Source organism: Sphaerodactylus townsendi, linkage group LG11 (assembly GCF_021028975.2).
Source record: "Sphaerodactylus townsendi isolate TG3544 linkage group LG11, MPM_Stown_v2.3, whole genome shotgun sequence".
NCBI classification, from domain to species: Eukaryota; Metazoa; Chordata; class Lepidosauria; order Squamata; family Sphaerodactylidae; genus Sphaerodactylus; species Sphaerodactylus townsendi.
Window position 1 is genome coordinate 22,241,873 of NC_059435.1, and position 15,192 is coordinate 22,257,064.

At 43.5% G+C, this 15,192-nt stretch overlaps 1 protein-coding gene across 1 annotated transcript in view; it reads right to left on the bottom strand.

Annotated features, from left to right (window-relative positions):
* Positions 1-15,192, bottom strand: part of BMPER (BMP binding endothelial regulator) — a 230,641-nt gene that overhangs the window by 12,413 nt on the left and 203,036 nt on the right. The window contains exon 14 of the mRNA XM_048511883.1: positions 2,903-3,033. Coding sequence (XP_048367840.1) covers positions 2,903-3,033 — 131 coding nt within the window. The remainder of the gene's footprint in view (positions 1-2,902; positions 3,034-15,192) is intronic.

Below are 15,192 nucleotides of genomic sequence, written 5' to 3' on the forward strand. Positions count from 1 at the left end.
CATGTGCGTAGATGAGCAAAAACTAAATGACAGCTGGACCCTCCTTCTAGCAGGTGCCGTGTGTACATTAGGACTGAGTGCACAGTTTGTACCGTGTGCAAAACCTGATAAGGTAAGCGCACCTGATTGGTACCACTTTTGTATATAGAGAGCACAGACAGCAGAGTGATGTGTGCCTGAAAACACCTGTGGTCTGGCGAAGCACTTTGTCAGTAGATAGCAATAAATAGAACTGCACTGGTGACTGTGTGTCTGTCAGTTCTTGTCTACATTGCGTCCTGCAAGGTGGTCTACTCTGAGTAAATCCACTGCTTCAACAGTATTCCCCGCTAGAGAGGAAAGTGAGGGCATATGAACACAAGAATAGACTAGGATGTTAAGACAGCAGGCTGAATCTACATGGCCAGCAACACCATTGGATCTTCCAGGGTTGGTCTTTTCACATGTTGACTCCCCATGAGGTGCAAATGGTGGGCATAGAAAAGAAGGCCTTCTCTGCTGTGGCCTCCAAGGCTGTCAAATTCACTCTCCCGGGAGATCCAGTTTGCCCAGTCACTGATGGCAAACGGATGGAGATGAGTGCTTTCAAGGGCATCTTGACTTTTAAGATATTCAGCCCAAGTTTTTAGACTGTTTTTCCGGCTGCTGAGGCGTTTTCGTTGATTATTTTTGTGATGTTAATTTCTCTCGATTAATGCTTGCACAACTTCCCCTGTGGCTGTTTGCTTCACAGTGGGTTTTCTTGCTGTGAAGTGTCCCTACCCTGTTTCCCCTAATATAAGACATCCCCGAAAAATAAGACCATAGTAGAGGTTTTGCTGAAGTGCGAAATATAAGGCATCCCCCAAAAGTAAGACATAGCAAAGTTTTTGTTTGGAAGCATGCCCGAAGAACAGAACACAGAAAAATAAGACATCCCCTGAAAATAAGACATAGCACATCTTTGGGAGCAAAAATTAATATAAGACACTGTCTTATATTCGGGGAAACACGGTAGCCAAGCTGAGCCGCTATTGTGCCTGCCCCCCACATCCTTGTCCTTTCCATTCAACCTTCATCTGGGGAAGTTGCCTGCCTTTGTTTTGGCGCTGTCTTTTATGTCATTTTTAAGAGTCTATAGCTTCAGTGACAGACCTTCAGCATGGAAATGAAAAGAAAAAAAAAACACTCAGCTCTCTCAATCCTTCTGATGTGGTGACCGGAAGAGGAGGAGTAACTGTTGTGTGGGCAGAAAAAGGCAGGGAGAGCAAGAAAACCTGAACAAAGCTAAATGCATGCTAGTTCACTTTCCATGCAAAGGGAAAAGAAATGTTGCACTTCGAGAGCTTTCAGGAACTGTAGGGATTCTCTGATCTGAATGCACAGTGAGTTCTGAAGAGGGGGGAAATGTGTGCGTAACCAAGAATCCAATCAAAAAGAAATGTACGCTCTATGTGATGGAGACCACAAATGGGCCCCAGCTGTTCCTGCAGTACTAGGCCTCGGTTATTAAGGACCTGCATGGCTATGCCTACCTCCACATAAAAATCTAAGTAAAAGTTTAACTTCATCTGACATTTCCCCCTCCCCCTGACTCGTCATCTATCTGGACCAGGCTGTGATGAGGGGTGGGTGTGGAGCACATGGTATGGGGGGAGTGGGGGAGCAGAAAGAAATGGCAGATGAAGTTACAATTTTACTTCGGTCTTTTTATGTGGAACAGGGCATAGTCACTTTAACGAGTAAACTGGATGCAGCTCAGCTGTGTATCCCTACCAAAGCCTCTCTTTCCTATTCTTCTTCCTATGAAGGTAGATCTATTACAGCTGTGCTTCTGCAGGAACTAAAAGCAGTATAGGAAATGTTAGTAATCAGCCATAACAATCCAGAACCTCAGAGCTCTGTGATCTTTCCTCTAACGTCTCCATCCACTTAGCAGACAAATGAACTAGGTATTTGATGCAAATTTTATAACAGGGTTGTTAGGACAAACTTGCTGGAATTCTGCTTGCCACATTCTGCTGGAATTCTGTTTCCTGTATTCTATCCAAAGAGTAGAATGCAAACCGGCTGGTTATCAGATTTCAGCACCTGGTAACCATTTATTGATCTCTGTTCTTTGTTTGAAAAAAAAATCTGGCATTACAGTGATGCAGAAAAAATTTGTTTCCTTCAGGCTGTATGTTCGGGGCAGATCTTGGTTAAACACATGTGTGTGTTACAAAAGTTGGACAGCTAGTTTTGCCAAGGAAAAGCAGTTTTGGAAGGAATCAATTTGATGGGAGAAATGGCAGGGTTAAGAGCGGTGGACTCTAATATGGAGATTTCCCATTCTTCCACATGAGCGGCAGAGTCCTTTCTGGTGAACTGAATTTTTCCCTGCTCCTCCACATGAAGCCTGCTGGGTGATCTCCGGCTAGTTACAGTTCTCTCTGAATTCTCTGCCCCACCTCCCTCACAAGGTGTCTAATCAAGGTGGGAAAGGGAAGGTGATTGTCAGCCGCTTTGAGATACCTTAAAGGTTGGAAAAATCTGATTCTTAAAGCCAACCTTTCTTCTCTTCTCTGCTCAGAACAGCCACAGGATCAACATCATGGAGCATAGGTGTCAAACTCGCAGCCCTCCAGATGTTAAGGACTACAGTTCACATCATCCTCGGGATGATTGGAACTGTAGTCCATAACATCTGGAAGGCAGCGAGTTTGACACCTGTGCCATGGAGGATGGACTGGACCTTTTTTTGGGGGGGGGATAATTTGAAATGGTAGAGCAGGAAGTGGATTAAGCACACCATTCTCCACTCTGCTTCTCCTCTTAAAATCATCTCCCTTCCCCAGGAAAAATGGCATTTGAGAGAGACACAAGACTGCACCATGGATTGCCGGCCTTCGTTTCAGTTGTGCAATTGGCCTATCCCACTTACCTGCACAATTTTGCTCGGGTTTCCAATGGACTTTGATACCTTCTCTCTGGCAAGCTCTGGTGTAGGCAAGGAATGATTCACAGTAGCAGTTTTTATGAACCGGGCACTCGCACATGTCCGTCACACAGGACCTGCAGAGAATGGTGGGAAGGGAGGTAGATGAATGGGAGATTAGAGGCATCTGCATTTGTATTTAAATACCCTCTAAAAGTCAGACCAGATGGTAGGGGAAATGCTTGGCTGCCCCCACCCCAATAATCTCAAGTACAGTTGACTATGTGTTGCGACTTCATGATATTTGTTCACAAAGCCAGCTTGTTCAGGGACAATAAAATCATTTTCATATACCTGGTTGTTCAGTTTCTGAAGTAACCAGGAGGCGTATAGTTTGCCCATGGAACAGAGGAGGTTGACAGACCAATAGCTGGATCGGGTCCATTTTATTGCCTGTCTTATAAAGTGGAACAATTATAGCTTTTTCCAGGCATTAGGGAGTTGGAATCCCAGTTTGGTTAACTACTGACAAGGCAGGAGCCAATACTTTCCCCCACCAATCTGGTTCAAAATAATAATTTAAAAAGTTCTGATGAAACTAAGTCAGGCCCAGGGGCACAACCCTTTCTCATTTTACCAATTTAGATTTTAACTTCCCCCAGAACAAATATCTGGCCAGTCTGGTAATCTCTTAAATCAGTCTTCAGGAGATTCATTCTTAGTGGAAGCAACAAAAAAGATTGGAGAAATGACAGCCCCAAGATTGAAGCTGGGAGGCACTGCAGGGTTCTTTGGTCCTTGGGCCAAAAAGTCTGCCACCTGTCCTAGACATTCCAAAAGGAGAATGAAAACCAGTTGTGCACCAGGGTTAGTTTCAGAAGCAGTAGCCACACTACTGGGAGCCTTGACACAGCAAAAGGATCTTTACACCTTTCCCCCTTGCTATCCTGAGGACTTGAACACCAGGATAAAGCCTTATATAATATCTTACAATATAATTAAGAAGAAGTAGAAGAAGAGTTTGGATTTATACCCCCCCCCCTTTTTTTCTCTCCTGTAAGGAGGCTCAAAGGGGCGGACAATCTCCTTTCCCTTCCCCCTGCCTCAAAACAAACACCCTGGTGGGTGGGGCTGAGAGAGCTCCGAAGAACTGTGACTAGCCCAAGGTCACCCAGCTGGCATGTGTTGGAGTGCACAAGCTAATCTGGTTCACCAGATAAGCATCCACAGCTCAAGTGGCAGAGCGGGGAATCAAACCCGGTTCCCCAAATTAGAGTACACCTGCTCTTAACCATTACACCACGCTGGGAGTTGAAGAACTTGCACAGGATCAGATGATTAAATTACTTCTTGTATTATTTTATTTAGGATGGTTTTACACAGCATGGATTTGGGGTGTGTGGGGGAGTTTTAAGCCACTCACTGCTCAGTATAAATCAGATGTGAGTATCTGGTACTCTGCTTGTATATTCTATGTATATTTTATTTGTACTCTGCTTGTATATTCTGAGCCCTTCGGGGAAGGGTGGTTTATAATAATAATAATAATAATAATAATAATAATAATAATAATAATAATAATAATAAATAGCAAATAGTTAATAAATAATAGCAAATAGTTAATAAATAATAGCAAATAGTTAATAAATAAATAGCAAATAGTTAATAAATAATAATAAATAGCAAATAATAACAAATAGTTGATGTTGCAATTCCTGGTGACAGCAGGATTGATGAGAAGCAACTGGAAAAACTTACACGATACGAGGATTTAAGGATTGAACTACAAAGACTCTGGCACAAACCAGTAAAGGTGGTCCCAGTGGTGATCGGCACACTGGGTGCAGTGCCTAAAGATCTTGAACGGCACTTAAAAACAATTGGCGCTGACAAAATCACCATATGTCAGCTGCAAAAGGCCACCCTACTCGGCTCTGCACACGTTATTCGTTGATACATCACACAGTCCTAGATGCTTGGGAAGTGTCCGACGTGTGATGTAATACAAAATCCAGCATATTGATCTTGTTTGCTGTGTATAACTGTTTTATAATAATAATAATAATAATAATAATAATAATAATAATAATAATAATAATAATAATAATAATAATAATAATAATAATAATAATAATAATAATAATAATAATGGTACACAAAAAATCCACATTTTTACCCATTAAAATATTTTCCCCATAATTTAGGTTCCCTGGAATGGATGCCCATCTCCCATTTCTATGAAAAATCTCATTTATGACACAATCACTTGGATTCCTTCCGCATACGCAAAATAATGTGTTTTCAAACCACTTTCACAACTGTTTGCAGGTGGATTTTGCTATTCCGCACAGCTTCAAAGAGCACTTAAAGCAGTTTGAAAGTGCATTATTCTGCATGTGCAGAATGAGCCTTGGAAAATCTTATGAAGTTTATGAGTTTCCTTATAAAGTGATGTGGCTACATCATCTCCTCTTTCCTCCCACCGTTATCTTCTCTAAAAACAGCTTTCCCTAGAAGCCAGTCTATTGCAGTATCTGTACCCCACCATGAGAAAAGGTAGTTGAAGTCTGGCACACCTAGTATGCTTTTGTGTACTCTGTTTCTTCCCTCCCAGTCTCACAGTGCTTAGAGCACCTAAGGTGTGGATAATAGATTCAGATGTGGATAATAGATTCACTTAAGCCCATCAGTCGCAATTACACATCTCAGAGAAAATCTCCCTTATTTCGCCAATTCATAGCTAATGTTTTTTTTTTTAATGCAGTGGCCATTGTTAAGACATTGTTATACAAAAGTCAGCCTGGAAAAATGTCAGAAACAGGTCAAACATCCTGCAGTAGGAGGGGTTACGTAAGTGCAGCTGCTGGGCAATCTTTATTTCATTGAATAGAAAAGATTGTACTGAAACCAAAAACAAGCTGAGAAGAACAATTGACTCTTCATAAAGAAGAGAATATACACATTTCTTGGGGCTCACAAGTGGATAGCCATTATTTTAATCATGGTAGGAAATAAAACAGGATGTCAAGCCCTGGATCTGTAACTCAAATCAGACTCTGTAACTTGAAGGTTTAGAAGTCTTTATTGGCAGACATCAGCGGCTGGAGGGGAAAAGCCAGTTCTGCTGGTACATTCGCACAACCCCGATATATCAACCCTTGTTCACCTACCCCCTCCCCTTTCCCTGAATCTATCCCACACAACAGAAGGCGTGAAAGACAGGAATGCAGGATGGACTCAAGGTCAGGAGACTGAGCTAAAGCCGCCCGGCCCTGAGTGTCTCTACTTGGTTACCTAGGAAAAGTGAAAGGAATTTTCCATCAGCCTACTCGTCCCCCATCCTCTCTGGTGCCTTAATGCTTGATGCCAGGCTCCCGCTGACATATTAAAAAGCTTCTGAAAATAACTCCCCGTTAGGTGCCTTTGCACAGCAGTTCAGGTATACATACCTGACCTGTTGTTTTTTCTACATCACATGTCCACTTGGGTGGAAGAGGTACCCTAAACATTGCCTGCTTTATAGCCCCTCTATAGGCAAATCACTTATGGAAGCAGCACACACCTGAGCTGGCAGATTCACCCTCCTCGGGATACTTGCCTTGGCAGAGGGGTAGAAACACCAGCGGGTGGATCTGGGGGTTGGTGCAATGGGGTTGTGGCAGGGGTGGTCCTGGGAGTAGGGCTACATTAGTCAGCTTCCACCCTGGGCAGTTATGCGGCAGTTACACTGCTGCCTCAGTTCTTGGACTTACACCACCCTTTTGGGTGGCATAAGTCCATGAGAGCCCAATGGAGAGCCCTCCAGCAGTGGGGGCGGGGAGTAGGTTCTTTGTTGTTTGCCTTCTTATGCCACCAGAAGGCCTTTGGGTCAGTGGGACAGCGCCATTGCAGCACTGTTTCCCACCACTGGGGCTTTGGATGGAGCTGTAAGTTGGTTAGTCTATTTAATTTCAATTGGGTCTAGTAAACTCAGTTGCTGTTGAGGTCGGACAATCATACATATTTTTTATAAAGGGAGTGGAGCTGTAGTGAAATGGAACTGTTCAGAAGGACAGTAAGCAACAGGCGGTTTTATTTATTTTTTATGTATTATCTTGTCTTCGTTATATTTTTTCTGCTAAATTTTACATACCTGTTCATTGCAACATTGCAGGAATTATACTTCCTTTTTTTGCATTGCTTTCTAATTCCGTAGTCCAGTTTTTACTGCTTTATTTATCATATGTACTATACTGTTTATTGCATTTTTAAAATGTAATTTCTCAGCAAGAAAGGCAGCCCAGAACTGCATGAACAGGGTGATGCATTCATGTTAGACCCATTTATAGTATAGCTTCAACCTAACAGTAATGCTGGCACGTCATGTAGGCTGGTTTTGCATGGCAAAATTGCACCGGTGTGAGCAAGGGGAATTTACCTGTGCATTTGAGGATTCCTCATGGCTCCTGGAGCTGCAGCTGGTCTGCCCTGGTGTGGACCCGGCGCCCCCCCATGGTATTGCCTTTGCTGCACGGATTTCAGAAATCGCTAGCAAGCTGGTACTTTTAAAATACCCCTGTGTGAACCCAGGGGCGTTGAAAATAACTACGTACCTTTTGTGTTTTGTAAATCACCTGGCATAGCGCTGGCAGAGAATGAATAACCACTGAACAGAATCAGTCATTGTACCCCAAAAGACTACATCTTTACACCACTATGCTGAATGTTGGCTACATTACAGTTTAATCCTACTAGTAGAACTTTAGATAACAGAAACTTAAAGATAAATGAGAGACTAGTATTTAAGCATCAACGCTTAGGCTTCAAAACATTCTTTCTGAATTTAAGCAAAGGTCAAAGGAGATGGAAAGGCAGAAAAAGAAAAACATGTAGACACTGGCTCCCTCTGGTGGTTATTATGTAGAATGCCAGCTATTGCCATTTTGGAATTAATTTTTTTTTTCCGAGATTCTTCAAATCTGCCAAATTTCTAGCAGGATAGTGCTTCAGGGCAGCCAAAGGCATTCTGCCTGTGTGAACAATGGCAGGTGTGATTATCACGCCTGCAACTATTTTGGTATATTTACACAGGCATTTCTCCACCATAAAACTCTAGGCCAGGGAATCGAATATATTACGAAGCTAATAATATCTGGTGGGCTAGAAGTGTGCTTGTAGCCTGCACATCTTTCCAATGTTTTATTACAGTTTCATCAGGATTTTTTTTTTAACAATCTGCTCTGTGGAGCTTTGGTCCTGTTAAATCTTCCTAACGTTGAGGATTCACAGTACAGCAAAGCACCAAACAGGTAAGTCGGGAGCCACAAAGAATAATGGAGTGAAAATAAACAATGGGAACTTTGCAGAGCTTTAAATTTTCCTAACCTTGAGGATTCTGTTAAATCTTCCTAACATAAAAGTGCTTCCTCCACCTCTCCTAAATGGAGCCTTTCACTGCATCCATTGCAGAAGCTCACACGCTTTCCTCCTGTTACAGATGGCTTTTATAACTGTTTGATTTTTAAGTTCTGGTTGTATATTTCTAGGTTATTGCTATGCATTCTGCTCTGAGCTTATACGAAAAATGGCCAATTCACATTTCAGATAGATAAATTAAAAGGCTATTGTGCGGCTTGCCCATGCCAACTTGCGGCTGCACCCAATGCTCCCGTATGAAGAAGTGGTGATAACTGGTATGTCTGTTATCACAGACTATTGAGCCAGGACTCATGGAAAGAGAAAGAATCTGTCATCTGTGGGACATGCACGTGCACCAGACAGTGCTACATCTTCAAAGCAAACCACATGAGCACACTTCTTTAGCAACTGGTCTTTTTCACATTAAACTATGGAAAGGGTCCAAGTCCTGGAGCAGGGTTTTTTAAAAAGCCCTCTGCTACAATGAACACTTTTCTTTTCTTTTTTAACCTAAACTGATTTTGCTGCTGCTTCTGCTGCCTTTACACGTTGGCCTGCAATATTGAAATTGCAGATGTTTGGTGTCTTTCATCGAACATCTGCAGATCCTTTTACTTCACAGTAAACAAGCACTCTAAATCAGTCACCCTAAGTGGGGTTGCCTTTTGCATGTAATATTTGACACCTTCTGTTTCACAAAACCAGCATGGTGTAGCGCACTGATGCAAAACGCACACGACATGATCCTCCAAGCTGGCATGACCAGCCGCGCAGGGATGATGAAAGCAAGAGGAAACCCGCTGCTTAAAAAAAAGATAATGGCGAACCTCGTTGGATTGAAACAGATGTCCCGTCGGCCTGATTTCAGTCGCCTGGGGCATCTATAGCAGAAGCTCCCCTTCCAAGGATCCAAACGGCACCCCAGTCAAAACGCTATCAGCCACACACTTATGAATTGGGAGGTCTGCTTTTTGTAAAGAGCAGCCAGTCGAGGAACGAAGATAAGGTTTAGCGTCCTGTAGAATTAGTGCCTTGGGGGGAAGTCAATTCACTGGAGAGATTAAATCCTACTGTACACCTCACCCAACTTAACAAGGCAAATGTCCTAAGACTGGTTGCCAAGTTGGACACTGCTGCAATCACAGTTCAATGCGCACACATTTAGTATTGTAACAGAGACCCTGGAGGTTTGTCACACCTCATACGAAAGAACAGATTTTCCTTTTCTGGCAGATGAGAAACAAGCTGAAACACATCTGTCAATATGCAGATGTGCAAATTGGCCTCGGTGACAAAGACGGTTTGCTGATATCTTTCTCTTTCTTCTGAAATACGATAGAGGTCTTCACTTTCTGCTTCTACCAGTGATTTTCTACCTGTGGTTTGCTGTCAACAGGAGAAGGCTGAGGTTCTGTCTCAGGCCCCTCTGAATAGACATCAAGCCAGGCTTATTCCTCTCTGTGTGTTGGTGGCCACTTGAGGCTACGGAGTAGAGGAAGGAGGGGGAGAATTGCTCTTCCGGATCCCAGCACTTTTCCCCATGCAGCCCACCAGTTCTTCCTGATTTGGCTTGCGCATGAAAACTTCCAGGTCAGGTCTGGAACTTTACTAGGGTTGTCAACTTAGGAAATTATTGGAGAATTTGAGGAAGAGCCAGGGAAAAGCAGAGTTTGGGGAGGGTGGGGAGCTCAGCAGGGATATGATATCATAGAGTCAAGGCACTAATGCTGCTATTCCCTCCAGGGAAACTGATCTCTGATCTCCAGGCCCCACCTTGAGGTTGGTAACTCCAGTCCTTAGTTAATGGTCACTCTCCCAAGCCCACCTGTTGATCCTCATCACTGCTCTTCACTTGAGCAGGAGGACAAATGGGATGGGAATTACATTGTGGCATCACTTCCAGTTATAACCAGGAGTGATGACATAATGCTCAAGGAGTTCCCTAAATATTCCAGGTTTTTACCATAGAGATTGGGAATTTCCAGAGCATCATGACATCATTTCAGGGTCTAATCAGAAATGACATCATTTCCCTCCCCCTCAGACACATGCACTATTTTTGGTTCCACTTGAGCCAAATGGTTGCCTGGAAACCTGAAAGATTTTACCTGAACAGCAGGTAAACATCTGGCCTTACTTCCATGGTTCCTGAGATTTGTTTCATGAATTTTTCTTGCCACCAACTCCTTTATCTGCTAGCTTCCCTATCAATTCACCTGTTCTACTGCCTGGTATGAGATGGAAGATATTAGATTTGCTAAATAAGGAATGAAGGAACAGAGGAACAGTAAGACAATCCCCTCATCACCTTCTCAAAGTGGCCTACCAACAAACATATCTGGACTCTCTGACCCTTGTCATTTCCCCCTTGTCTTTGTTTTTCTCTTCCACTCTTCCCCATGCCAGATGAAACTCATTTGAGACAAAGGAAGGAAGAAACTTGGGCTGGCAACCACCATCTCTTTGAGGACTTATTTGCCATGAGAAAGGGAAGAGGTGAGCCACCTCTCACTTGTAACCTTAACACCAACGGAGCAAGAGTTACATGTAGGTCCACTTAGAACAGTACTGCTAAAGTTTTATGGATTAGTGATTGTTGACTAAGGAGGATCACATTCAAAAATCCTTCCTTACATTATATAATTTCTCACAAACAGAAAATCAGCTCAGCAAATAAAGAGGGGAAAGAGGACAATAGAGGCCTTTTCATGTATGCTTTTTAAAAAAACGCAAATACATGTTTTTACTTATTTAAAATATTTATACCTTGCTTTTCACCAAAACAATGGGACTCAAAGCTAGAATTCATCACCTGTAATCTGAAGTGATGCATTCTATTCTACTATCTCAACTTTTTCGGCAATACCGAAAAAATTCGGTAAAATTTGTTCTCAACACTTTATTTTCTCATCATCAGAATTTTCGGCTATACCGAAAACATTCGGTAAAATTTGTTCTCACCACATACATGAATAAGTGGGCAAGATTCTAACTTTTTTTTTCTATAGAACTTTATTTATGTTATTTTCATTCATGTCCCTCCACTCTCGCTCCTGAAGACCTGAAGTGGCTTATCATATCACTCCCCTTTCTCCACTTGATCTTCATAAAAACACCCTGCGGTGTAGGTTTAGGATTGCCCAGGCTGGGAAATTCCTGGAGATTTGGGAGTGTTGCTTCAGGTAGGCGGACTCTGGAGATGGGAGGAAGTTCAGCATTTTATTTTATAAAATCCAATACTCCACCATATCCCAGCCAGGGCAGGGTTCAGGGTGGCTTACAAACATAATTTAATGACACCAATAAAAAACAATTAATACAATAACAAAAACTAGACAATATTGATGGCAAATAAATGGGTATCCATAGAGCCCCTGCATAGTTTAAAAGATATTTATCATCCTTGTCTTATTTGCATACCCTATCCTTAACTATTGGGGCAGAGTAATCAAGAGGCCAATAAGATGGCATGAACCCATGGCTGCCTCAACCAAAGACCTACTGGAACATCTCCATCTTGCAAGCCCTGTAGAAATGGGTGCGGTCCCACAGGGCCCTGATGTCAGCTGGGAGGGAGTTCCACCAGGCTGAGCTAACCGAATGTCCTCAGGGACGGGGACCACCAGAAGGTTACCTCCAGAAGAGCAGAGAGCCCTCTGTGGACAATATGGAAAGATGCAGTCCCGGAAATGAAGGAGCAGAGGATGAATGGTCCAAGACCACTCAAGATCTTAAAGGTTAATACCAAAACCTTGAATATGATCTGGAATTCAACTGGTAACCAGTGCAATTGATGGAGCACGGGTTTAATGTGAGCTCTTACCAATGTATCAGTAAGAATTCTCTCTGCCATATTCTGGACCAGCTGTAATTTCCAGAGCACTCTCAAGGGAAACGCGAGTTATAGTAATCCAGCCTGAAGGTGACCATTGCATGCCTCACTGTGGCAAAATCTGAGTGGGCCAGATAGGGGGCCAACTGTCTAGCCTGACAGAGGTGGGGAAAGGCCAACTTGACCATCAGTGCGACTTGGGCCTCCGTTGAAAGAGAGGACTCCGGAGTCACATGCAGTCTTTTGGCAGAAGTGGCAGGTGTTACAACCACTCCGTCCAAATTTGTAAGCAAATATGCCATTTTTTTCAAGCAACATTCAATAAATTTAGGCCAGCATAAACCTTCCACATTTTATACAGAGCTGTGCTGTGTCGTTAAAATACTTCAGCATATCCTGCGAAAAATATAAAGGCTAACATTTTTTCCCAAATAGGGCTAGTGTGCTGTTATGTGTACTTTTAAAGCTTTATTTGAAAAGAACCTTCAAGCCAAATTTGCAATTTATAGCCTTTAACCAGCATCACACCATAATAATAAGACAAAATGAATAATGAAATCCCTTGGAATGTTTTCTAAAACCTCACAAAAATAAAACTTTGCAATCCTAACACCCACCTCAAAGAGCTGCATTTGTAATCCTCCTTAAATCTGGAGCCATAGTTTGGAAGGCAATAAAATCCCACTCATTTCCTCATAATATACCCCATAATATTCTCCTGATGAAGCACACGGTGGGCTCTCTCTTTCCTTTATGTTTGGAACCACATGGTAAGTAAATCATTGATTTCCCCCTTTAAAAAACAGTTTCTGGACAAAGAAAAGCCAATACAAAACAGTTTAGGGGCCCATTTCTCCCTCCCCATTCCCAAGGATTACTAAGAGGCTATGCAAGAATGAATAATCCTTCTGGAAGGTTCTCCATCAGGATTACTGAGAGTTATGCAAACTCATAGTCCTTTCAAGATACATTTCAGAAAATCAGAGAATTCAAAATCCATCTCTATACTTTTTCAAAATAAAAACATTCACGAGCTGCCTGCAGCAACAAAGGAACCAGCTGAGAGAAATAGTCTTTGATTTGGAGGTTAGATCCTCCCTGGGTTAGCTGAAGGGCTAACAGGAATGCCAGCGTGGTGTAGTGGTTAAGAGCAGGTGAATTCTAATCTGGAGAACCAGGTCTGATTCCCCCACTCCTACACACAAAGTCTGCTGGGTGACCAAGGGCCAGTCAAAATTCTTCAGAACTTCCTTAGCCCCAGCTACATCACAAGGGGGCTGTTGTGGGGACAGAAAGGGCAGAGGCATGGGGGGACGTGAATGGTGCCCAGGGCAACACCTCCTACTCCCCAAGTAGTACAAACACACAAACACATGCTTTTGAGGGACAGAATTGACTTTTGAAAGACAGAGTAGGTTGAGTGGTCCTTGGCCCCTTCTGCACAGCTCATTCATAACAAGTGTAACTCGTTATGAATGAACCCATTTCCTCCTCTCCCCCTTCGCACATAGAAGCTCACCTGTTCAGGAAGCAAACACTTCAGCTCCTTCACACAGGGATGTTTCCCTCCCCTTTCTCCGTGGCCACGCAGTGCCAGGCAAGAAAAGGAGGGGAAAGTATCTCCCCACCCCCGTGCTTGGGACTTTGGAACGGGCAGTTAGAGATCCCACCCCCCTTGCAACCAAGAATCTCTGACAAGTATTGCCCTGAACAGTGAGACAGCCCAAAGGCAATAATCGTTATAGAATTTGCAGGGCAACACTACGTAGATTAGCATGGGATTTCAGGTCTAAATTCATTCATTCAAACCATTGAGGACACCTCTTCAGTTCTAGGAGCACCATGGAGTTGTTGAAAGAAGCCTTGCATTAAAGATACCCTGCAGATGGGTGTTCAAAGGCAATCCCGCAACCCAGAGAGGGTTGCGGCTCATTAACAGAGCATTGGGTTTGCATGCAGATGGCCCCAGGTTCAACATCTACCATCTCCAGTTAACAGAATCAGGTAGTACCTGATGTGAAAGTCATCAGACCAGAACCATGAGGAGCTGAAGCCAGTCAGAGTAAACAAGACTGAACTTGAGAGACCAAAAGTCTCCCCACAATATAAGGCAGTTTCACATGGCTTTGGAAGACTGCCAAAGGGCAAACTTCAGGCTAACAAATGATGGTCTCCTAACATCAGCAACTGAGACTAAGAGCCCCATCCAAAAGTTGGGGCTGAAAGGGCTCCTGGAATGGCATCTCCTCCCTACAGAGCTTTTTCTCTACCTGAGGCCCTTCCCCGGCAGAGGGGGAAGATGTGCCAGCATCCCACAGCCCCACCAGAGCAAAACCTGGAAATCCTAGGATGCCAGTGTAGGTGGTCCCTCCCAGGATTCAGGGATGGTTGCATGGCACACTGGCCTTCAGACTTCTGAAGACCAGAGTGCCATGCAACCATCCCTGAATCCTGGGAGGGACCACCTACACTGGCATCCTAGGATTTCCAGGTTTTGCTCTGGTGGGGCTGTGGGATGCTTTAAACGCTATGGGGCTTTCTGGAGGCAGGGGAGTTTCAGGGCTTTTCCGAGCATCCCGTGCTGCGGGAAAGCCCTATTGGAGTCAGCAAGGTGGCATCCAGGTTTGGATGGGGCTGCTCATCACAAGAAGTCATGGGATATGGGGCTATGCTGGCAGTCCAGGCTCTGATGAATCAAAGAACTGCTTAACGAAAAGACAGGCCTTGAAATAACTCCAAGCTGTGTACTATTCCATGCCACGCCACAACTGTTTTGCTTCAAGGACCTAAAGTTACTGCTCTTCTGTAAATACGACAGCAGTATCTGCCGACAGCGGGGCTTTCGTGCAGCTTGTTATTTGGGTTTCAACTTCATACCAGGCATATTTGGAAAATAAGGCTAGAAATAAATTCTCCCAGTGTACACCAGAAGGGACTCATTAAGAATATTTGGAACGGAGTTAAGAATGCAAAGCACATGCCTCAACGTCGCTCAGTGAACAGATCAAGAGTTGTATACTTTGTACACATATCAGTTCTGTCCATAGAAGCAGTCTTCTTCATTTCA